This window comes from Mustela nivalis, assembly GCF_964662115.1.
Source record: "Mustela nivalis genome assembly, chromosome: 6".
NCBI lineage: Eukaryota > Metazoa > Chordata > Mammalia > Carnivora > Mustelidae > Mustela > Mustela nivalis.
In genome coordinates this window covers 82,412,118-82,438,483 of record NC_139025.1, presented here as the reverse complement: position 1 = coordinate 82,438,483, position 26,366 = coordinate 82,412,118, and the positions used below count along the sequence as shown (strand labels likewise).

Here is a 26,366-nt window from a genome sequence, read left to right as displayed (position 1 = left end):
CTCGATTATGCACACTCATGCTCTCTCTCTAAAATAAATAAAATCTTAAAAACAAAATAGATATTGAATCTGGAGACACCTGGCTCTCTCAGTTGGTGGAACATGTGACTCTTGATCCTGGGGTTCTGGGTTTGAGCCCCAAGTTGGGTGTAGAGATTACTTAAAAATAAAATCTTTTTAAAAAGATTTTACTTATTTAGGAGAGTGAGCAAGAGAGAAAAGGAGCAGGGGAAGGGAGAGGGTGAAGGAGACTCCCCACTGAGCAGAGAGCCCAGCATGGGGGTTGATCTGGAACTCTAGGATCATGACCTGAGCTGCAGGCAGATGCTTCACCCATTGAGCCACCCAGGTGCCCTTAAAAGTAAAATCTTTGAAAAGAATAGATCCTTAATCTGTAATTTAAAACGTTGCCTTAATGAAATTTTCATGCCCAAATGGTTTCATGGTTGAATTCTTCCAAACACTTAAAGGAAGAACTAAAACCAATCTATCATGAACTTTTTCAGAGAATTGAAAATGAGGTAGCACCTCTCAACTCATTTTATGAAGCCAGCATAAGTTGGATGGCAGAACTAAGTATTTTATGAAAAAGGAAAATTACAGGACAATTCCTGCCAACATAGTACATCTAAAAATACTGAATAAAATATTAGCATATCAGATCCAGAGATAGATAAAAATATATACATGATGACCATGTTGTGTTTATTCTCAAAATGCAAGGTTATTTAACATTTGAGAAGCAGTTTATGTAATTCACCATATTTACAAAATATATGAGACAGGTCGAGTAGGTGCATCTCAATATGTGCAAAGAAAGCATTTGAAGAAATTCAACATATATTCATGATAAACAGCAAACTCTAAGCAAACTAGGAATAGACAGTAATTTCCTTAATCTGATGAAGACTATCTACAAAAATCCTATAACATCAGTTAATGGTGAACTATCAAAAATTTTCCTTTTGAAATCATGAACACCAACATAACCTCTATCATCACTTATTTTCAGCTTTTCACTCTAAGTCCTAGTAAATGATATAAAAAGAGAAAAAAAACAAACAGTATAGGGATTTAAAAGGAAGAGATAAAACTGGTAAGTTGATATTATTTGCAGGTATAATTTTATATGTGGAAAACAAAACAGTCTACAAACTATTAAAGTAAATAAGTATTAAATAAGCATTTAGCAAAGTTATTAGAAGACTAATATAAAAAATTAATTGTGTATGTCAGCAAAAAAAGTGAAATTTTTAAAAGAAAAATTTTTTTTTTAGATTTTTAAAAAAATTTATTTATTTGGGCACCTGGGTGGCTCAGTGGGTTAAAGCCTCTGCCTTCAGCTCAGGTCATGATCTCAGGGTCCTAGGATCGAGTCCCGCATGGGGCTCTCTGCTCAGCAGGGAGCCTGCTTCCCTCTCTCTCTGCCTGCCTCTCTGCCTGTTTGTGATCTCTCTCTCTCTGTCAAATAAATAAATAAAATTTTTTTAAAAATTTTAAAATATTATTTATTTGACACAGAGAGAGACACAGCAAGGGAGGGAACACAAGCAGGGATAGTGGGAGAGGGGGAAGCAGCTTCCCGCCAGGGGGGGAACCTGATGTGGAGCTTGAGTCCAGGACCCTGGGATCATGACCTGAGCCAAAGACAGACGCTCATCGACTGAGCCACCCAGGCTCCCCAAAAGAAACTATTTTTTTTTAAAGATTTTTATTTTAAGAAATCTCTACACACAGCCCAAACTCACAACTCCGAGATCAAGAGTTGCATGCTCCACTGACTGAGCCAGCCAGGCACCCCAAAAAACTATTTTTAATAGCATAATACAGCAGATTCTTGAAAAAAATCTAACAAAATATTCACAAGAACTTCTATAAGCTACAAAACATTATTGACAGATATTAGATGATATATAAGTAATTCATGTTGATAGATTGGAAGGCTCAGTGTTTTGAAGATGTCAGTTCTCTGATTGATCTAGAATTCCAGGTCTATCCCATTCATTATCCATTTTTTTTCTTTTTGGTGGAAATTGGATGGAATTTGGTGGAAATAAAGTTATTCTGAAATATGTATGGTAATGCAGAAGACTTAAGAATAGCCAGGACAATCTATAAGAAGAATGAAACTTAGTGACTTCTACTATCAGACATCGGATTATTATAAAACTGTTATTGATGAGGTAATTAAGACAATATGGTATTGGCACAAGAATAGAGGGTAGACCAGTGGAACAGATTGAAGAATGAAGAAGTTAACCACACATACATAGTCACTTGATTTATGACAAAGTTGATAATATAATGCAATGGGTGAAAGGATAGTCTTTTCAATAACTAGTACTGGGTCATTTCAATAGCCAAATGGGAAAATATTAACCTTGGCTCTCCTACCTCCACAGTATACAAAATTAAAATCAAGATAGATGGCCGAGCTTTTTCATAACAGGTATTCTGCCAGAAAACAGGTGTTGTGAATACCACCGCTAAACCTAAACCAAAATGGGAAAGGAAAAGACTCACATCAACATCATTGTCATTGGGCATGTTGATTCAGGCAAGTCTACCACTACTGGTCATCTGATCTACAAATGTGGGATCGACAAAAGAACTATCAAAAAATTTGAGAAGGAGGCTGATGAGATGGGAAAGGGCTCCTTCAAGTATGCCTGGTTCTTTGGTTAACTGAGAGCTGAACATGAATGTGGTTATCACAACTGATATCTTCCTGAGGAAATTCAAGACCAGCAAGTATTTTGTGACCATCATTGAAGCCGCAGGACACAGAGACTTTATCAAAAACATGATTATGGGCACAACTGAGGCTGACTGCTGTCCTGATTGTTGTCGCTGTGTTGGTAAATTTGAAGCAGGTTTCTTCAAGAATGGGCAGATCTGTGAGTGTGCCCTTCTGGGTTACACACTGGGTGTACAACAACTAATTGTTGGTGTTAACAAAATGGATTCCACTGAGCCACCCTATAGCCAGAAGAGATACGAGGAAATCGTTAAGGAAGTCAGTACCTACATTAAGAAAATTGGCTACAACCCCGACACAGTAGCATTTGCGCCAGTTTCTGGTTGGAATGGTGACAACATGCTGGAGCCAAGTGCTAACATGCCTTGGTTCAAGGGATGTAAAGTCATCCATAAAGATGGGAATGCCAGTGGAACCATACTGCTTGAAGCTCTGGATTTCATTCTGCTTCACCTCGTCTACCTGACAAGCCCTTGTGTCTGCCTCTCCAGGATGTCTACAAAATTGGTGGTATTGGTTCTCTCCCTGTGGGCTGAGTGAATACTGGTGTTCTTAAATCTGGCATGGTGGTCACCTTTGCTCCAGACATTGTTACAATTGAAGTAAAGTCTGTTGAAATGCACCATAAAGCTTTGAGTGAGGCTCTTCCTGGGGACAGTGTGGACTTCAAGGTCAAGAACATATCTGTCAAAGATGTTTGTTGTCACATTGTGGCTGGAGACAGCAAAAATGACCCACCAGTGGAAGCAGCTGGTTTCACAGCTCAGGTAATTATCCTGAACCATCCAGGCCAAATTAGTGCTGGATATGCACCTGTGCTGGATTGTCACATAGCTCATATTGCTTGCAAGTTTGCTAAGTGGAAGGAGAAGATAGATCATCCTTCTGGAAAAAAGCTGAAGATAGTCCCAAGTTCTTGAAGTCTGGTGATGCTACCATTGTTGATATGGTTCCTGGCAAGCCTATGTATGTTGAGAGCTTCTCTGACTATCCTCCTCTGGGCCCTTTTGCTGTTCATGACATGGGTCAGTTGGTTGCTGTGGGTGTCATCAAGGCAGTGGACAAGAAGGCAGCTGGAATTGGCAAGGTCACCAAGTCTGCCTAGGAGGCTCGGAAGGCTAAATGAATATTATCCCCAATACCTGCCACCCCAGTCTTAATCAGTGATGGAAGAATGGTCTGAGATCTGTTTGTGTCATTGGCCATTTAAGTTTAATAGTAAAAGACCGGTTGTTGATAACTGCATTATAAGACCTTCAGAAGGAAAGGAGAATGTTTTGTGGACCATGTTTTGTGTGTATGTGTGTGTGTGTGTGTGTGTGTGTGTCATTTTTAAGTTGTATGTTTTTATTTTATTCTATTTTATTTAAAAGATTTTATTTATTAGAGAGAGAATGAAAGAGAGAGAGCACAAGATGGGGGAGGGTCAGAGGGAGAAGCAGACTCCCCACCAAGCAGGGAGCCTGATGCAGGACTCAATCTCGGGACTCTAGGATTATGACCTGAGCTGAAGGCAGTCGCCCAACCAACCGAGTCACCCAGGCACCCAAGTTATATGTTTTTAGAATCAGTTCTTTTTAGTGGAAACAACTTGTACAAAAAGGTATCACCCATTTTGAGACCCATTAAGACAAAAGTTTAATGAGAAAAAAAGATTGCAGATTTAAAATTAAAACTAATAAAACCTCTTGAAGAAAACAAAATGGTATCTTCATAACATGGGATAGGGAAAGATTTCTTAATCTCCCCTCTCCTAAAAAAGCTAACCATGAATTTTAAAAATGACAAATTGGAGTGGATTAAATTTAAGAACTTTTGTTAATCAGAACATCAATCATAAGAGTGAGAAGATGCACATACCCTACAACTTAGTACCTAATATGTACTTAAAAACACTGTACAAGAATATTCATTGTTTATTACATTAATATTGGAAATGAATATTCATCAGTATGAAAATGGATAAATCATTGTGTATACAATGGAATTATACATATGATGGAATTGTATATAGGAATTCATATGAATGAACAAAACCACATTTATCAACATGGATAAATGTAAAACAGATACATTATCCTAACTATCCTAAGATCACCCTCAGGCTTGATGATTCACTAGAAGGGCTCACAGGACACAGAAGAATTATACTCACAGTTACGGCTTAGTACAGTGAAAGGGCAGAGACTGGAATCAGCAAATGGGAAAGGCTCATGAGGCAAGATTCAGAAGAAAGCTGATGTAAGCTTCCCGGTGTCTCCTCCCAGTGGAGTTGCATGGAGATTTGTTTAATCTTTTGAGTGAACATGTGTGACAAAACGTGTGAAGTGTTGCCAGCTCAGGAAACTCACTTGATCCTTGGGGTCTAGAGTGTTTATTGGGGGTCAGTCATGTAGTGCCCACATGTCATGTGATGCCCTTATGACTGAGCTCATACTCTAGCCCTTATATCCTCCACCTAGCAAGAATAAATATACACCATAAGTTGCTTTGTTAGGATAAACTTATCTAATCATACTGGTATAGCATGGCCCAAGGCCTCAGCCATACAAAAATGTTTATCAGGCAGAACATTCCATAGGCTCAGAAGTTCTCTGCCAGCTTCCAGCCAACCACCAGTCCCAAAGACAAACCTTTCTTTGGAATGTACCAGTTTGAACAAACCAGGCATGGCAAGTTAACTCTTTCCTACCCAGATGCCATGTATTTAAGGTTTAGAGACTGGTGAATCAAAACTACTTATTAATGAATACATAAACTTTCATAGGGATGTTTAACACCCAGTTTAAGATAGAGGTTCTCGTTGGAATAGGAGGAGAATACTAGGGAGAGATCCTGGGAAAGTTCATGTATCTGTAATGTTTCCTTTATTAAACGTTCTAAAATATGTCTAAATTAGACAAAATTCTGCATGATGGAAATATGGATATTCTCCACACTTCTGTGTATATTTAAAAATATTTAATAATAAAAAATAGAAAAATCTGTCAAACTTTTTGTAAAGTATGGAACATAGTACTACATTATAAAGAAAAATTCAGAACAAAAGAAAAAAAAGAAAAAAAAATTTATAATGGCGCCTTGCTGGATTAGTTGGTAGAACATGGGACTCTTGATCTCTGAGTTGTGAGTTTAAGCCCCACGTTGAGTAGAGAGCTTACTTTAATTTGAAAAAAGAAAGAAAGAAAGAAAAAATTTTCAGGGTACCTGGGTGGCTCAGTAAGTTAAGCATCTGCCTTTGGCTCAGGTCATGATCCCAGGGTCCTGGGATTGAGTCCCACATCTGGCTCCCTGCTGAGCTCCCTGCTTTTCCCTCTCCTTCTGCAGCTACCCCCTGCGTATGTTTTTTTTCCTCTCTCTCTCAAATAAATTAATAAAATCCTTAAAAAAACTATTAAGAATATTTGAATACCAAAGCTGAAATGAAGTGTCCCAACTATTTAATGTATGTAAGATTAAAGTGCTTGTCATAAATATGTTACCATGTGCCTGGTAAAAAATTAGCAAATTTTTTACTTACTAAAAGTAATTACTTCTAATCACTTACTAAAAAATTGGCAAATTGGTTCCTGCCTCTGGCTCCTTTATTTTAGGCTGGTTCTGAGACTAGTCCAGTAGGTTTGGTGGAGGATGAAAGCAAAAGGTAAAGGAGAAGAGCATTTGACCTTGATGCGAATCAAATTGTTTCTGTTCTCTTCTTCTTCTTCTCCTCATAGAATTAGTCTTAAAAAAATAACAAAAGCATAGCCTGTGGGTAATGTAAAGAAGGGGAAAGAGCAGTTGAACCTCTTTCCATTGGGAATGGGAGTGAAGGAGTGATGAAGGTCAGGTTACTCATATGCTGTTAGACATAATTTCCAGCTACCATGCTTCTTTCATTTCCCTGGTTTCTCTTTACCTTCCATAAGTCCACAGTCAATTAACAGATTCTTTCCTGTGCCTACTACATGCAGGTCCTATACTTTGAGATGTAAAATAAGTATGGTCTTTTTGCCCCATAATGTGCCTCGTAATGAAGTCAAAGTAAGCTGTTCAAAAGCCATTTGGTAGTTTTCCCTATGCATTGCTTGGTGGGGAAAGCCTACAGTAACATTTTTATCCAGTTTGCACACCTCACTCTTCCAGCATTCAAACTCTAACTAATGTCTCAACAGATTATAAATTATCACATGCCAGGGACCCTCAAGGATACTTGAAGTAGTCAAAACTGTAGGTGTCATTTGAATGCATTGATTTCCAAATGAATGGTACCAAGTGGATACCAGGAGTAGATAAAGGCTAGAAAAAGAGGTTGCCTTCCTTAGAGTAAAATTTCCTTTACTTTCTCTCTCGAGTTACTATGATCAGCTCAGATTGATTCATTTTCTTTATAATAGTGATAATATATTAAAAGAAGGACTAGAAAAACATAAAACCTGTTTTTCATACAATATTTCATACAATATTGTTTTTTAAACAATATTTGTTTTCTCAACAATAGTTGAGAAATTGAAACCTATAAGCAATCCTTGAGCTAATAAAGCAAAAAAGTGACTTATCTTAGTTTGATTTCTAGTATGGGATTAAAACTTAGGTTCTCGGGGTGCCTGGGAGAACTGCTGCCTTTGGCTCAGGTCATGATCTCAGGGTCCTGGGATCCAGTTCCGCATCGGGCTCTCTGCTCACCAGGGGGCCTGCTTCCCACTCTCTCTCTCTGCCTGCCTCTCAGTCTACTTGTGATTTCTCTCTGTCAAATAAATAAATAAAATCTTTTTAAAATAAATAAATAAATAAATAAATAAATAAATAAATAAATAAATAAAACTTAGGTTCTCTTGGTTGAAATGCCTTGTTGTGATTGAGAAATGTTATCGTTATTTGTTGTCAACCTTTCGTTTTCTACTGGTATTGCAAGTTTGCAGTCTGATATTTAAGGAGTTTTACAGAATACTTGTCATTCTGTATGAAGTTCTGATGTATTGTTTAAAGTGAACTGAAAAGTGTATCAACAATCTCTTAGAATTTTTTTTTACAACTTGATACCACCCAAAGACTTTTCAGTAGCTAGAGTGTATATTGCTTCTTTCTTCATGTGCTCTTGTTTAAACTGTTGAGATGGAACTAGTATCTTGTTACCAATAGGCTGTAAGTTAATCATTTTCAAGCAGCCACCAGGATGAAAATAATATTCAAGTACACAATTGAATTTTGCAAAAATATAAGGGGATTTGGGGATCCAAACTAAATATAATTACTGTATTACTCACCTACCTGGGCACAGTTTTAGCATTATGGTTTACTAAGAAATAGGATAGAATTAAAAAATCTTTAAATGGGTAAAATGCTTCAGAGATAAAATACAATATTTAATTCTTGTTGAACATATCACAGTTTTACACCATCATGTGATAACTTTACCCTCATTACTTCCTTTTTCCCTTCTTAAATTCAGTCATTACCCAAGATCACTCCTTCGATTTATAGCTGTTGTCTGTGAATATTCATTTCCTAATAGAAATTATCTTGCCATAATTTAACCTGTCATCTTTATATTTATGAATCTTAAATCTATACAACTAGCCCTCACTTTGTGCCCAACAGTCTAGTTCTGTATTTCCAGGCATCTATAAAATATTTTCATTTGGACATCTTACTGTAACCCTAAGTTCAGTATACCAAAAGCATTTGCTTTCCCATACATTCTCAGTTGTTCCATTTGGGTGCAAATATCTTTATTTTTAGTTTCCAGGCTAGGATTATAAACTCATTCTTTGAGTCTTCCCATTCCATTGTGCCATGTATTCAGTTTGTCATTTTTAAGTTTATTTGATTCATTCATTACTAACTACTTTCTGTTATATCTTCCTAGTCTAAGTCCTTATAACTCCTTACCTGAATAGATAGTGGAGTTTCTATGGTACATGAGCCAGATTAGAATCCTGTTCTCAGAGAGCTTAAAAGAAATCATGACAACTGCCTATTGACTCCTGCATAAAGTCCAGACTTCCTCTATCCAGTGGTAGTGATAGTCTCCGTGTTCAGATGTCACTTTCTAGGTCATTGGGTATAGCACACACAACATTGCTTTCTAAATATTTGTTTACATATTTGTCTCCCTTACTATAATATATAGAGAGATGGTAAGTTTATTTTTGCATCACAGTGCCCAGTGCAATACCTTTCACATACATTAGTGGGTCTTTGTTGGATGAAAAAGCCTTGTAGATAATTTCATGTACTTTGTCATTCATTCTAACATGAACCTTGTGAAGTGGATATAGGAGGCTCTTTAAAGTCTCTAACTTTAAAGGTTTTCCATAATTATTCCTAATTTTCTTGTCTAAACTTCCTCTTTCTACAGTCTTAAATAAATCCAGTCAAATTAATGTCTTTACTGTCTCCTGAATACTTTATCTACCTTCTTAACTTATCCATTGAATATTTCTTTCCTTTGCTCCGTCACGGTCCAATATATTTACCTCTTCTTTGAAACCTTCCCTTCTAGCTCCAACCCATACAGATTTCTCCCTTATATAACTCTTTCTGCAGATATGTTGCCTGACAATCATACAATTTAGCAGCCTGTTATATTTATTATTGTTAGGCATTTTAATTTATGTATTTAATTTTAATTTATACTTCATATCTATTCACTGTTTAATGTGAAGTTTGATGTCCTGACTTGACTGGCAACTGGTTCTTTTTTACTCTATTGTTTTGGCTATCATAGTGTTAGAAACCCTATATGAAGGGTTAGCTCTTTCTCCAAAGATAAAAATTCTGTATGTATGATAGCACAGAATACTTATTCAGCAAAGGACAATGGTGTGGTAATCCGTTTTTGTTTTTGTTTTTTTTAAGTAATCTCTATGCCCAAACTTAAAACCTCGAGATCAAGAGTCTCACACTCCATTGACTGAACCAGGCAGGTGCCCCTGTGGTTGATTTTTTAAGCATTCTTTTTATTGATTTTCTAGTTGTCTCTAGCGTCTCATGTCACTAATTGTAGTATTATAATTTTAGGAGTGAATTCACTTTAGTCAGATCACCAAACACCTATAAAGGAAAGAAACTGTAAATTGTTCTGTTGGAATATTATAATAAGTATAGGAGGACGATTTTTTTGGTTAGTATACCATGTCTGATAATATTAACTATATTTCACAGTAACTTTAATTTTTTAGCCTTCTATATTTTATAACTTATAAAAAATTAAAAAAAATTCTTAGAGGAAATGGTATACCTTGAGAAATTTACTGGTAACTACCATATTAAAATGTTTATATATAAAACAGCAGTTTCTGGGACGCCTGGGTGGCTCAGTTGGTTGGACGACTGCCTTCGGCTCAGGTCATGATCCTGGAGTCCCGGGATCGAGTCCCGCATCGGACTCCCAGCTCCATGGGGAGTCTGCTTCTCTCTCTAACCTTCTCCTCGTTCATGCTCTCTCTCACTGTGTCTCTCTGAAGTAAATAAATAAAATCTTAAAAAAAAAATAAAACAGCAGTTTCTTATTGTATAAGGATGATTTAACTACTCCAGGTACTTAGATCATAATAAATATTACATTTAAAAGAAAGGAAAATAGAGGGCACCTGGGTGGCTCAGTCATTAAGTGTCTGCCTTCAGCTCAGGTCATGGTCCCAGAGTCCTGGGATCGAGCCCCACATCGGGCTCCCTGCTCTGGTGAGCCTGGTGAGCCTGCTTCTCCCTCTGCCTGTTCCCCCTGCTGTGCACGCTCTCTCTCTCTCTCCTCTCTCTCTCGCTGTCCAATAAATAAACAAAATCTTTTTTTAAAAAAAGTAAATACAGATCTCTATAAATCTCCCTTTTTCCTTGCTTACGTTGCTGTCATCTATTTTATTGTTAGTGAAATAAATAATAACAAAAGCCACCAAGATGTTTTATATTACTATCCTTAGGAGACAAGATGTCTTTCTCACAAATTAGCTTACATATTCTTATTGTTTCTGTTTTTTTTTTCTTTTTAACTCTTTTATATCCATTTCTTTAACTCTATTTTATCAACTTTTCCTTTTTTTTTTGTTAAGTGTACATATCCAACCTTACATCTGGAATAGATGTAAGATGACTTTGTGCTCTTTTTACTGTCCCCAATTCCTTAAGTCTCCTGTTGTAAACATGCCCTATCCTTGAAAACCTATGTAAGAATGACCTTTTCTTTAACTATTTTCCTGATTAACTCTTTACCCAGCAAATAGAAATATATTGGCCTAATGATATGGTGAGCTATTTGTAGACTTGACCAATACCTCCATAATTCTTCCCATTTGTACTTAAACTTTCTTTTCAAGAAAAGAAGTCATTAATTTTTTTTCCTGAATGTCTCATTGCAATGTAATTCTTAAAAATATAATTCAAAAAATTTTAGACTTATCATAGAAAGTTTTTACAGTTTTTTAAAGTCTTAAATTCTTTCATTATCAGTAAGTTGCTGTTATTTTAGGGATTGGAATAAAATTTACTTTTATGATACTTAAATTTAATGTCAAATTAGAGATTAACTTGTGTTTGTGAGTCAGATCTTAGGGTGCCTAACATTTTTATTTTCAGTATTTAGTTATTGAGTAGCTTACTACAGTAGGTGCTATTTCTATTGCTCTTTATTTATTTTTCTGTATTTGCGCAATGTAACAGTCTCACATAGATCAACTTAAGCTTTCTTAAGCTTAACAGGACTTAAAAGTCTTGTTTAGGATATGGGAAATAATAAATCAGAATTAAATGGGGTGTTTTTTCAAAACACATACCACTAGGAATTCTGATGGTTTATTCTTTCTGCCATCTCTCCTTAGAAATCCAAGACTATAGTGAGTCACTGTCACTGAAGAAACCTGAGATAGCCCTCAGTTGTGTTAGCTTAGCATCCAAAAAGAAACTAATCTGCATAGTACTTGTTTATTTTTACAAAAAAACGTTATCAAAATTATTCATAGAAAGTGGTATTTTATAAGCAATAAATGACTAGAGATTCCAAATATGTATTGTATCTAGTAATAAAATTATTTATTATTCTTCTAAAGTGGTAAATTAGACAAATAGTTATGTTGGAGAAGTTGTCAGTTATTAGGAAAACAGCCCTGAAAATATTCAAACCTTAAGTAGCAAGTACTAAAATTAACACAAAAGAGAAATTATTTTTTAAAAAGTTTTCAATCTTCATTCTTATTTCTTTTTTGTCTTGGATAACTTTCACAAAATTTATCTTTTTTATAACCCGTACCCTCAAAGTTGCCAGGTTTCACTTGTCTACTTTCTGGTCTGCCTCCAGTGTAGGTCCCTTCTTTTCTTCTCTCTTTACTCTTGAATTAATCCTCTACCTACTTCACAGGCCGATTCTTTGATGAGAATGAATCCCCTGTTGATCCGCAGCATGGCTCTAAACTGGCGGATTATAATGGGGATGATGGTAACGTAGGTGAGTACGAGGCAGACAAGCAGGCTGAGCTGGCTTACAATGAGGAAGAAGATGGTGATGGTGGAGAGGAAGACGTCCAAGGTGAGCGTGGGCCTGGCCTCCATGCTGTGACCGTGAAAACCACCTCTAAATTTTTTGGTTGAATTTGTGTAGAATTTTTCCCATTTCCTAGTGGCATTACAATCCTAATACAAAGAGATCCTCTGTGGTTTTTCAGTTTTATTTTGAAAACAATTTTATGATAGTCATATTTATAAATCTTAATTATTTTATTTAAGTATTTTCATTTTAGTTATCTTGCATATATTATTGATACAATTTGAAACTCAAGAATATTCAGAAATTTTAGATTTAAATTGCTTGAAATAGCTCTAGAGTTAATCTGAGGCAAATACTCCCAGTAAATAATTCTTTTCCAACTTCTCATTTGAAAACATTTCATTATTCCAGGTACAAATATAGACCAGACAACCTTTTTGTTACAAGGGAAGCCCCAAAAGTAATGGTCTCCACAATGAAGATGATTTCACTACTGATTCAGTATAGGAAGGCTGTTTCTGAAATTTTTTCTGAGCAGCTGAAAATTTATATTTAATGGTTTGTAAAGATTTGTCTGCTTTATGTTTAATACACAGATTCAACGCATTTTCCTTGTTAACTGTGTAACTTCTGAGCTTTTAAGTTATTAAAAGTTCAGAATTTACCTGTGTGCATGCAGCCCTCCCCATGCATGCGTATCAGAGTATGTTGTATTATTCCAAGTTTTTAGGCTTGTTTTTTGCCTGCTAATATCATTTAGTAGTATTTGTGGAACTTTTTCTGTTTTCTGTAAGAATTGATCATGAACATAATGTCTGACGTATTTGATTTTATAATGTGATGCATGAAATATTTTCCAATGTAAACTGTTTTGATTTCCTTAACTCTTTTTTTTCTTCCTTTACTCTTTTTAAAGTAATCAGATGTTATTTAGGTTCATGACAAGGGTTGTTTTTATAAAAACTCAAAATATAGTTGTTCTAGAATACTACGTAGTTAATAGAAAAAGGGAAATTAGAGACTCAGTCTTCCATGCAGGCATTGTTTCAATAGTACATTCTAGTTTTGGAAGAATGGTTGTTGTAAATAGAAAGAGATAATAATCATTCTAGGAATTATTTAAGGATGCATTAATGAGAACTCAAACACTGTTTGGAACTATTGAATAAATTACACCACCTTTTCTATAATATCCATTTTTCCTAAATTCTACCATTTTTTTTTTCTTATTGCTTTGTGATTTGCCTGGATTATATTTTTTTGCAGTTATTTATAACATTGTTTCCAGGCGTTTTCGTGCATGTACATTATATCAACAGTTAGATTGTAAGCTCTTAGAGGGCAGGAATTTTCATTTCTTTTGCCTTATATTTTGTTTTTATCCTTTTCTGCCTTCACATTCACCCATCCACCCCCCACAAAGTACTTAGCATACATAGGGCCCTGAGTAAATGTTAACTGATAATTTTATGCTTTTTCATTGACTTTTTATTTTATAACTGTGACTAGAATAATAACCTTTTAACGTCTGGTCTTACAAACTTAGTTTATACTTTGTCTAGTTTTCATTCATAAGAGCTGCTGTCTATCATGTCACTGGATAATTTTGAGGTTTTTATTAGAGCAAATAATTTCAACTATAATTGAAAAGCATTTCTTATGTTTTAGGGTATCTTAAAGTTAATGACTTTTGTCACAAAATTTCAGTTATCTTGTATGGCTTTTATCCATAGTAAGTACATTTATCTTCAGTGTTCTCTCTCTCTCTCTCCTGTACCCTTCTCCTTCTCTCACCCCTAGTTCTCATTGCCATGTTAGGTCTCCAGTACCCTAATGCTGCTCTGCTGTTTTTCCTTCCACAAGGAAATAAATGCACCAGGTCTAAGGAATATGAGGAAATAACCTAAGATGATACTCTCATGAAGTAGGGAGGGGATTGTTAAATTTTAGGGTTTCCTCATTTTCAGGTGAAGCTTACTTGACCTGGGGGTTGCCACTTTCTTTTTTTTTTTTAAGATTTTATTTATTTATTTGACAGACAGATCACAAGTAAGCAGAGAGGCAGGCAGAGAGAGAGAGAGAGAAGGAAGCGGGCTCTCCGATGAGCAGGGAGCCTGATGTGGGGCTCGATCTCAGGACCCTGGGATCATGACCTGAGCTGAAGGCAAAGGCTTTAACCCACTGAGCCATCCAGGTGCCCCAACCTAACTTATTTTTAATCCTATTTTGGGGTTCACTAGATTACAGCAGCAGGAGGATGGGATACCTTTATCATAGGGAACAAGGATTCAAGAACTGCAGCAAATGAAGAGGGATAAGTTTGAGTGAACTGACTAAAAAAGAATATTGTAGACCCAAATAATTTTAAACATGCTTTCGGGGATTCTTTAGGTGTAGTATTAACTGTCCAAAAAGTGAGAAGGGGAAATTATAGGTGTTCCCTTATCAACAATTTGGATTCTTAATGTTTATTGTTAAGTTAGAATATTTAGAATTTCAAACCATAAGTGACTCTTTTTTTTTTTTTTTAAGATTTTATTTATTTAGGGGCGCCTGGGTGGCTCAGTGGGTTAAAGCCTCTGCCTTCGGCTCAGGTCATGATCCCAGGGTTCTGGGATTGAGCCCCACATGGGGCTCTCTGCTCAGCAGGGAGCCTGCTTCCTCCTCTCTCTCTGCCTGCCTCTCTGCCTACTTGTGATCTCTGTCTGTCAAATAAATAAACAAAATCTTAAAAAAAAAAAGATTTTATTTATTTATTTGAGAGAGAGACAGTGAGAGAGAGCATGAGCAAGGTGAAGGTCAGAGTGAGAAGCAGACTCCCCATGGAGCTGGGAGCCCAATGCGGGACTCGATCCCGGGACTCCAGGATCATGACCTGAGCTGAAAGCAGTCATCCAACCAACTGAGCCACCCAGGCGCCCCCCATAAGTGACTCTTAATCTCACAAAACAAACTGAGGGTTGCTGGGGGGAGGGAGGTTGGTGTGGGGGTGAGGTTATGGACATTGGGGAAGGTATGTGCTATGGTGAGTGCTGTAAACCTGGCAATTCACAGACCTGTACCCCTGGGGATAAAAATACATTATATGTTTATTTAAAAAAAAAAAAGAATATTTAGAATTTAAAAGCATTTCTTCGTAGTTTTAATGTAGAAATAGTGGTTGGATTTCCAGGCCAGTTTGCATTTGTAGCCAAAGCAGGCAGTAGAATAGAAGGAATTTCTTTTCTAAGAAATAGGCATTATTCTGAGTTAGGAGACCAGCTGTGTATTGCTTATCAAGTCACTTAAACTCTGTGGGCCACAGTTCTTCATCTGTAATGTGAGTGTTGAGCTACAATAGATGGTCCTTCTCAATTCAAAAATTCTGTGGTCACATTCACAGTGGAAGCACTATATTGAACAACAGGTATCGTGGGAAAATGTGTTTCAGATTTGAAACACACCTTCCTCCAAACCCAGGAGAGAAAGTGGAAACTTCACTACCACCATGGAGACTGCAGCTAGAGAGATATCAAAAATTGAAACATGATGGTAACAGATGGCTCCTACACTTTGTGGTGAACCTAGAATAATGTGTGGACTTGTGGAATCACTATGTGGTACACCTGAAACTAATGGAACATTTTATCAACTATACTTCAATTAAAAAAAACTGAAATATGCACTTCAGAAATACTACTAAAGTTCTAGCATTAGGGGCTCTTTTCTGCTTTTTCTAATATTAGAAGTAGTTTTTTCTCAGTCTGTTGGGTTTTTAAGAGGATTCCAATTGTAGTACTGAGATTCTGGATTTAGCTAAGGACATTCTAGCTTTGGTGCCACAAATTCTAGATTATGAAATGGAGATTTTGGCATGATCTCTGCCATTAGAGAGCTAGAGGATTCCAGTTTTACCTCTGATGCTTGTTCATATGTATTGATCCTTTGGGACAGTACTACCTATAGAGTGTTTCCTTGTAGAATTAAATGAAGCCTGTTTTTCCTGTGTTTATAATCCTGGTTTATTTTGATTTTTTAATTCCTGTTTTCATGAAGCATTCTTCAAAAAAAAAAAAAATTTAAAGAAATATTACTTTATTTGCCTAGTGTAAGACATTCTTTTTCCTGCCTTCTTTTAAGTGACCCAGTGAATAGATTAACTCTGGAAACTGTATACATCTGATGGATATGTCTTTTAATTCATTCTTTATTGTAATAAGGGGATGGAAGTTTGCAAATTCTCTTTACTCTTATTTTTAATCCCATAGAAGTCCCAAGTTTGCTTAGTAGAATATGACCTGCATATAACAGGGTATATTTGTGGAAGGAAGCTTAACATAATGCTTAAGTGCTTGGATTCTGGAGCCAAATTGACTGGATTTGATCGTAGCTCCACCACTTATGAGCTCTATGACCTTGTGAATAACCTAACCTCTATACCTCAATATCCTTATCTGTAGAATAGGGATATACTTACCTGTTGTTGTGTGGATTATATGATTCACATATTTGTTCAGTACTTAGGACAAGTCTTCTGCACTGCAAGCACTACGTGTTTGTTGAATAATAATTTTTAAGAAGTAAAAGCAAACAATATTTTTCTTTGGATTGCCTGCTTTAGAGGATAACTGCACTTTGGCCTGTGGATTAATTTGTACATTTTAGTGGAGTCTCACTGCCTTATTACCCCAAGATATTCTTGCTTGGTATAGCTTGCTTTATGGAGGTGGTCGTTTCTTGACTTCAGAGGGAATTTAGGAATTATTTAATAAATTATGAATGTTTTTCTGTTTCCTTTAATAGTCATTTTGTTGTTAATGAAGTATTTATGTTAATGAAGTATTTATAGATGTTGCTGCTTTGTAAAATGAAATAAAATACAATTATATTTAGTGGTTTTCTAATCTGTATCAGATTTGGTAAGGTAATTTCATCAGACTTTACAAATACATGCAAAAAGTTTGTGAATAGAAATTTGAATTTTGGTTAGAATAGCTACGCTGAAAATGTACTCTAGTTAACATAAATAATAGTTCAATGTAAGAAAAATTCTAAAAGTCCTGTGGAATTTTAAAAAATAATGTGAAGGCACCATATTAAAATTTGATTTAAAGCATAACTTAATAGAATCAACAAACTCTTTATATTTATAGACGACTTTGGAAGTAAATGAAGGCAGTAAAGGCTACCTTCATATGCAGTATTTTATTTTGAGATAGGAAAAACAGTTGCTATCTGTACTCTACTGAGAAGGTAATTAAAGGTCTAAAGAGATTTGGAAACTAGCTCAGGTTTGTTCATAAGTGCCTGGGTCAGGACTAGAATTCAGTTTTTCTATTCCTAGAGTTTTGCTCTTATTTTCTCTTTATAATCAGCCACTTAAACATCCTCCAGCATATCTCCTTTTTCCTTTTAGTAACTTTCCTGTTAAATTTCTAGAATTCTCTTTTGTATAGCTGCTTTCCCCACTGCTCTCCAGTGATTAAATCTTTGTTTAATTACTGAAGCCCTGAAAGATGTATTTATAGCCATAACGTGATGTCCTATAACATAGATCCTAAGGAGAGCTTTCTGGAGAGGTGCCAATGACTCTTTTCCTTTTATTTTATTTAATTTATTTATTTTTTTCCAAAAGATTTTATTTATTTGTCAGAGAGAGCTCACATACAAGCACGGAGAGTGACAGGCAGAGAGAGAGGCAGGCTTCCCGCGGAGCAGGGCACTGAACTCAGGACTAGATCCTAGGACCCTGCGATCATGACCTGAGCTGAAGGCAGATGCTTAACCACTGAGCCACCCATGTGTCCCTATTTTCTTTTTCTTTCTTTCTTTCTTTTTTTTTAAAAGATTTTATTTATTTATTTGACAGATAGAGATCACAAGTAGGCAGAGAAGCAGGCAGAGAGAGGAGCAAGCAGGCTCTCTGCTCAGCAGGGAGCTGTGTGGGGCTGGATCCCAGGACTCTGGGATCATGACCTGAGCTGAAGGCAGAGGCTTTAACCCACAGAGCCATCCAGGCTCCCTAACCTATTTTTCTTTTAAAACCAAAGATAATTTTGGGGCAGTCGTTTAAGCGCCTGCATTGGGCTCAGGTCATGGTACCAGGGTACTGGGATCCAGTTCCACATCTGGCTCCTTGCTCCACCGGAGGCAAAGGGCAGGGGAGAGGCTGCTTCTCCTTTTCCCTCTGCCTGTGGCTCCCGGTGCTTATGTTCTCTGTCATATAAGTAAATAAAATCTTTAAAAAAAAAAAAAAAAGGTAATTTTTAAAGTATAAAGAGTTCTATGATAAGAGATTGATTAGCATATTTTCAAAATACGGATGTGTTTATGGATACAATTTCAGCCTTTACTTGTAACAGATTTGAGCTTATCATACCTAGTGGATTACCTATTGGAGATGTGAGATCATTTTGTTAGCTTATGATGCAAAATGGTCGCCTACAATTCTATGTGAGAATTTCTATAAATTTAACAGGAAAGTTATTGGAAGGAAAAAAGAGTTCATTTATTTGGCATTTTTTTATGAATAAACATAAAGAAGAAATAACACATCATTATGTGAAGTTCATACATACTACATACACCATATGGCATCTTTCTTGGACAAAATTTTACTATAGGATATGCTAGAGAAGCTGAGAATAGAAAACTTACCAAATCTAAAAGAACAGATTTCAGAAAGTTACAGTATACACGTGAATTTGAATTCTAACCTCTTTAAATCATATGAAATTATATTTCCAGACAATTATGATAGTATCACCTCAGTCTATCAAAAACTAAGCTGTTGGGTAGTTGGTTTTTTATTTTATTTATTTATTTATTCGAGAGGGAGAGAGAGAGCACAAGAGGGGGAAAGTCAGAGGGAGAAGCAGACTCCTTCCCAAGCAGGGAGCCCGTTGAGGGACTTGATCCCAGGACTCCAGGATCATGATCTGAGCTGAAGGCAGTTGCTCAACCAACTGAGCCACCTGTTGGGTAGTTGTAACTGTCGACCAGAAAGTATGAAAAATCGTGTTTTAAGGCTGTGGAGGAACCAAAACATGTTATTAAATATGTTATTAAAGCCTTATACTAAGAAAGAAGCCTTTCGCTTTGATTAAATACTTTTCATTCTTGTTCTAACATAAATTTTGTGTTCTGAACAATCTTATTTCAAAATCTGTAGTTTATAACAAAATTAGATAGGGATTGCTACTGGCAGATAAGCTAACAGTAATGTGGAGTGACAGGTGATAACCAAGAACAACCCAGAAAAACCTGTCAATGGCTTAAATAAGTAAAACTCCAAGGTATTATAAGGAGTTGCTTAATATAGTTACTCATAGTGGCCTTGAGGGTCTTACTAACAATATTATGTAATAATTTTTTTCTTTTTGATAAAGAAAAGGTTAAGTTTTGGTTAGTATATTTCACTTAAGAAGTTGCTGGTAAGCTCTTTGCAGAGGAGCAGAGAAGTTCACTATAATGTTAAGTACTGGGATTCTGAGTGATTTTTATTTTCCTATCATTTATTTTCTAATTCTTATGTGATGAGTATGGATTCATTTTGTAATTAGGAAAAAAAAAAGCTGTTTTTTAAAGGCATGAAAATGTATACAGAATGGTTTCTACCAAAACTTTAAAGGACTACTTCATCTAGTGGAAATAATATACTTGTGGGTTCCTGAAGTTTTGCTAACTATATCTAGCTCTACTTCTTTCTAATTACATATCTGACTACCATCAAGATTTATTAAAATTAAGTAATCTTCGGGGCGCCTGGGTGGCTCAGTGGGTTAAGCCTATGCCTTCGGCTCAGCTCAGGTCATGATCTCAGTGTCCTGGGACTGAGCCCCGCATCGGGCTCTCTGCTCAGCAGGGAGCCTGCTTCCCCTCTCTCTGCGTGCCTCTCTGCCTACTTGTGATCTTTCTGTCAAATAAATAAATAAAATCTTTTTTAAAAAATTAAGTAATCTTCCAATATACTGGAAGACAGACTTTTCACTGTTAAGCTAAGCTACTAAGAAATAGAATGCTTTTTAGAAGGCATAAAATAACAAGCAGAAATCTACCCTAAGACCAAGAAAAAAAACTGAGGCATTGTTTAATTGGTTTTCTGCAAATAATTTTTAAAATAAATGTTCTTGATATATAACTGTTTCCCTTACAGATGATGAAGAACGAGAACTTCAGATGGATCCTGCAGACTATGGAAAGCAACGTTTCAATGATGTTCTTTAAGCCCTAAAGGAAAACTTCAGAAAACCTAAAGTGCTGTAAAATGGAATCATTTCTACTTTGTTGTTTTTGACTTTTGTTGTAAAGATCAGTTGTAAAGATACATGAGATAGATTTAAGGAAAAACTTTAATGAAGAAATGTACCCATGTACATAGGTGAACTTTTTCATATTGTATTATTAAAGCAGAGATTTTTTTGGTTGTATTACAGTTGAGCCAAAAACAAAATAAGCAAAACTGTAATCTTTGTGTTTAAAATGAACTAATATATATTTTACATTTTATTGAGCCCAATTCTTTCCACAAATGAACAGATAGGAAAAATTGGTTGTACAGTTTATATGTTGCACATAGCATAACCCCAGTGAGAACAGTTACTCAGATGAAAAACTTTTTATTCACTAATATATTCTTGCTAGCCCAACAACTGTTCTGTTCTATCTACCCCTCATCTCATGCTTTTCATGGAGTTATACCTAGAATAGTTACATAAAAGAGGGGTTGGAACCTGAAAGCCAAACACTGGGCAGCATGTGTGCAAAATCATTTCCCTCCCCTACTTCTTTTATTTTATAGAGTGCTGATGTGTTCCGGCAGATTAGCTTTCAGCTGGTGCTTGATGGAAGTTGAGGTAACCTGCAAAGACATAATATTTATGAGTTATATCTTACTTAATTCATGAAATTGTGAAATGCATGATTGACAATATACTTTCAATTTTTATTTTTTCCGCATCATACTAGTACTGTTTAACTGTCATTGGCTAAAATTTTTATATTTTCAGAGTCCACGTTGGTGAAAATATTCATGATTTAAATGCCAGATTCTGAAAGAAGATAAATCAACTTTGAAATGAATCTGTAATCAGTATTTCAAAGCTTCTCTGGTAGTTATAGTGATCTTATTTGACTAGAATTTTTCAGAAGTACTAAATAAGGAGTTTTAACAGGTTTTTATTAATGCACAGATAGGTAGAAGTACAGTGAGGTCTACAGCCATTTTATTAAAATAGCTTAAAAGTTTGTAATAAAGATGAAGAATCTTTGTAATTAATATGTTGTTAAGAACCCATAAACCTCATATTTGCTAGACTTACAAAATTATTTTAAATCCATTTGTCTTTTCTGACACTATTCCATAAAATGCATAAGCTAGTTATAGTTAATCCCTGCTTTTGGATTTAAATCTTTTAAATTTTCTCCCCCACCACAAAATAAAAGGTTTGATCATAAGGAGAAATTTAAGGTTGTTAACTCTGCTTTTTCAGAAAGACTTCTGTTAATTGCACATAAACATGAAATCCACCACCACCCCTCACTTTGTGCTCAGGTTCTAGTAAAAAATTCAGATTTAAAGAGGTAAAAAAGGTGTTCACTTATTAGTGGTGCAAAAATTCTTGGACTTCAGTTTGAAATTATTTACTAACCAGGAAAAGATAGTGATTTACTAAAATTATTATTTCTACCAAATCAAAGTAAGCAATTCATGCCTTTGCTGAGTGTACTCAGGCCTATAATGAATAGGTATGCTAATTCACAGAATTTTAAAAAATGGAGTTAAAGGGAATTGATGTACACTATTTGGGTATTAGGGTGGGAAGATGAATCTAAAACATACTTCTAGTAATACTTTATATTTAATACTGTAAAATCTTTACAAATGAAAACCATGAAATTTCCTGCCTTCGTTTGTCATAAAAACAATCACTTAATTATATGGTAGCTATTACTTATACAACAAAATTTCTTTAATTAATCTATACATTTTATAAACTGAGAAATCTTGGACCAATTGATAATATTTCTGACTGTATTAACATTTTAGTGCTATAAAATACTATGTGAATCTCTTAAAATTCTGACATTCTACAGTCTGTAATAGACATGCCGGTTTTTATAATATTTTACTTCTGCCTTAAGATTTAGGTTTTTTACATGTATTTTTGCCCGGAATTAAGTGTTAATTTGATGGAAACTCTGCTTTTAAAATCATCACTTACTGGGTTCTAATAAATTAAATTAAACTTGTTTTACTATTTTGCTGATTCTGATACATATACACATATCACACTCATGTGATGCAAATAGCTACACTTTAACACTAAAATTTGAGCAAATTTAGAATACATTTTAGGCTAAGCTAAATGAGAATGGCAGAAAGATTTATATTGGGGTTGTTTATTGTAGTGCTAGTATATTTAACAAATGCTGAATGCTTCCTATGTGCCCAGCATTGTCTTACATAATAATACTGTAATGGATAAGATAGACCAGGTTTCTGTTCTGATGGAGCTTTGAAGTTGGGAGCTGTCAGACAATATATAAGTAAATACATGAACCAGTTAGTTTTAAATGATAAGAACTATTTTAATGATAGTTCTTTAATGATAAGAACTATTAAAAAATAAAGCAAAGTTCCAAGGCTTCAAGGTCTCTAAGTTTCTAAATAATTAGGTTTCCACTTAACTGAAACATTATAATTGTGAAGCTAGAGTATCAGGAGAGAGAAATGCGGCTGAAGAGGTATGGAAAGGGTATGGGAGGCAGAAGCTTGTAAGTTCAGGTCACTTGCTACTGACCCATAAAGAGAAAATGTAAAATGAAGTATACGTGGAGGGATGATTCCGGGGAAATGTAAATATGACTTCAAAATCATTTCTAAAATATGTAACTTTATCTTTAAAAAATCTTAAGATTGTGTGCCTTTATTACTTGTCCTGTATATGCCTGTAACAAAATTTGCTAGAATGAGGAAAGAGAATCTGCAAGAAGAAAAAATAAAACAAAAACTGCATAGTTATTGAGGGGAATAGTTACTTCCCATAATAGCCAGCCTTGGAAACTTCTGTTCCTTTACATACATGTGTGACCCTGTAGTTTCAGTAAGATAATCAAACTGTGTGACATATTCCCAACATCTAGGTTATTGAGTCTTCACATCAATATTCACTTTCAATTGGGCTATATCCAATTCCTTTTAAGACTCTCCTCACTAAGGGTTCCAAATGAAAATTAAACAACTATCCCAAAGAAAGGGGGAAATTTAATGGCCCATGTGAGCAAATGGCATTAAGGACAGGAATCTCCTGGATCTGTGGACAGTTGACACAATTAAATGCTGCTCACTTTGTTTCATCAACTCCCATTACTGCCTCTGCTTGTTATTTTCTTTCATATAGACCCAGCTTTCCCCTCAAACCTCTAACCATGACTTCCAGCAGCTCATATTTTCTTAGTTGGTCACTTGCGAGCAGTTGCTCCTCTATCCTTAACACTCCCAAACAATCTGAGGGAAGGGAGACTTTTGTTTCTGGCTATGACTGAGTAATTTGACTAGCTCTCCTGAATTAGTAGCAACTATGAAACTGGACAGTATATATGAAGTGACTGTTTTGGGGTAGCACAAAACTGAAACTTTAGAAATAAGGGAAATTAAGCAATTGACCTCCACAATCACCCAGCTTCTTGTGGTGTAAAGAGGCTGAGCTGAGAAGACAGAAATCATGGTGGAGAGCAGCTGAAGCAGCTAGAATCAATGGTGTGGGCATCAAGAGAGAGCTAAATGGTTGGAATCAATGGGGTGAGCATCAAGAGGAAACTATACAAAGAGGTAACCTGAGAAATCCTTGGGGATGCCCACAAATCCATGGCTGAGGGCTGAGCTATACATAATTAGAGCAAGACCACCTAATGCTTACCAGATAGCAGTTGCCACAGAGTTGAGAATGGAATGTAGATACTAGAGGTCAAGAAGTGTTGGCCTAAAAGCAGTAGTCAGGGGTACCAAGTTTCCGGGCCTGCCAAGGTAGAGATTATAACAGTTGTGGCATCAGGCTGAAACATTAGAAAGGTTGTACCTTGGGAGTAAAGACCATGCCATAGTGTAAGAACTTCATAGACCTGCCCTAACATGCTCTGACAAGGTTATAAGGGAGATTATATGTAGATTGAGTCCTGCCTGCCAAGTTAGAACTTAATGAAAGTCCTTGGGCTTCTCATAGATAAAAACTAGTAACAAAGTGTAAAAACCGAGCCTGTAGTTGTTTAAATGATTACTCACTAACTGAAGAATCTCCTAAAACAAGAATCATCACTTTTCAGAAGATAACAGAATCCAGAACCTGTATAACATATATACAATGTCCAATACTCAATAAAAAATTACTAGACAAATACTTGAAATGTGATCCATAGCTAAAAAAATTAGATGGTTATTGTTATATTGTTATGTTAATATAGGTTTTAAAATTTATGTTTAAAAATCAAATGGAAATGTTTTTTTATTTTTTATTTTTTAAAGATTTTATTTATTTGACAGACAGAGATCACAAGCAGGCAGAGAGGTAGACAGAGAGAGAGGAGGAAGCAGGCTTCTGGCTGAGCAGAGAGCCCAATGCGGGGCTCCATCCCAGCACCCTGGGATCATGACCTGAGCCGAAGGCAGAGGATTTAACCCACTGAGCCACCCAGGTGCCCCAGATGAAAATGTTTTAAATGAGTGAACAAATAGAGGATCTCAGCACAGAAATGAAAATTATAAAAAACCTAATGGAAATTCTAGACCTGCAAAGTATAATAATTGAAATGAAAAATTCATTGGTTGGGCTTAATTGCAAATTGCAATGGTGGTAGAATGACTGTGAAGACATACAAATGTACTTTAGGTATTTGAAAATAGAGGGTTAAATGTTGAGGTACCCAGAAATGTGGATTTGGGGTTCATTCAATATTTGGTGAGTGCTCAAGATGTCCACCCCACCCCCTAACACATAAGCCTAAAGATTCCATTATGAAAGAACAATGGTCATTCTTTCAATTAGTTATTGCTTACCTAATATATATGGAGAATCGTTTTGAGTACTAGGGTTACAACAGTGATAAAGTCTCTGCTTTCATGGAACTTATATGCCAGAGGGAGAGATCATTATTTCCTATACTCATATTGATAAATTCAAAAGAAAAATAAGTCAGAATAAAAGAATAGTGATGGAGGAGTGCTATTTTGAAAGATTTTACTTATTTTAGAGAGTGGGAGAGAGAATGCAAGCAGGGGGAAGAGCAGAGGGAGATAATCTCCAGCAGACCCCTTGCTGAGTGCAGAGTCTGATGCAGGGCTTAATCCCACAACCGTGAGATCATTACCAGAGCTGAAATCAAGAACTGGACATTTAACTGACTGAGCCACCCAAGTGTCCCTAAGGGCTGCTATTTTAGATAGGAGCATCACGTGGTAAGAGAACAAGCCACGTGAATATCCTGTGCAACACTATCCAATAGAAATACACAACAAGCTACCTATGTAATTTTAAATTTTCCAGTAACCACATTTTTTTTAAAGATTTTATTTATTTATTTATTTATTTATTTATTTATTTATTTATTTATTTATTTGACAGAGAGACATCACAAGTAGGCAGAGAGGCAGGCAGAGAGAGAGAGAGAGGAGGAAGCAGGCTCCCTGCCGAGCAGAGAGCCCGACGCAGGACTCGATCCCAGGACCCCGAGATCATGACCTGAGCCGAAGGCAGCGGCTTAACCCACTGAGCCACCCAGGCGCCCATCCAGTAACCACATTTTATTTTTATTTTATTTTTATTTATTTTCCCTCCCTGGCTCTTCCCTCCCTCTCTCTCCCTTCCTCTTCCTCTTCCTCACTTCCCCTCCCTCTTCCTAGTAACTGGATTTTAAAAAACTGGTGAAATTTTTATATTTAACCAATATATCCAAAATATTACCGTTTTAATAGGTAATCAACATAGGGGGCGCCTGGGTGGCTCAGTGGGTTAGGCCGCTGCCTTCAGCTCAGGTCATGATCTCAGGGTCCTGGGATCGAGTCCTGCATCGGGCTCTCTGCTCAGCAGGGAGCCTGCTTCCTCCTCTCTCTCTCTCTGCCTGCCTCTCTGCCTACTTGTGATCTCTCTCTGTCAAATAAATAAATAAAATCTTTTA

General features: G+C 36.0%; 1 protein-coding gene and 1 pseudogene across 3 annotated transcripts in view; both read left to right on the top strand.

The window, feature by feature from the left end:
- GOLM2 (golgi membrane protein 2) overlaps positions 1-22,445 on the top strand; it is a 105,840-nt gene extending 83,395 nt beyond the window's left edge. The window contains exons 9-10 of one of the 2 annotated variants that reach the window (XM_082735335.1): positions 12,090-12,257; positions 20,350-22,445. In XM_082735335.1, the coding sequence (XP_082591461.1) occupies positions 12,090-12,257; positions 20,350-20,420 (239 nt within the window). In that variant the 3' untranslated portion in view covers positions 20,421-22,445. The remainder of the gene's footprint in view (positions 1-12,089; positions 12,258-20,349) is intronic. The other variant, XM_082735336.1, reaches the window with a different exon arrangement.
- Positions 1,981-4,427, top strand: LOC309867058 (putative elongation factor 1-alpha-like 3 pseudogene; annotated as a pseudogene). Its single transcript has one exon. The product of its transcript is annotated as a putative elongation factor 1-alpha-like 3 pseudogene (transcript).
- Positions 22,446-26,366: the final 3,921 nt, after the last annotated feature.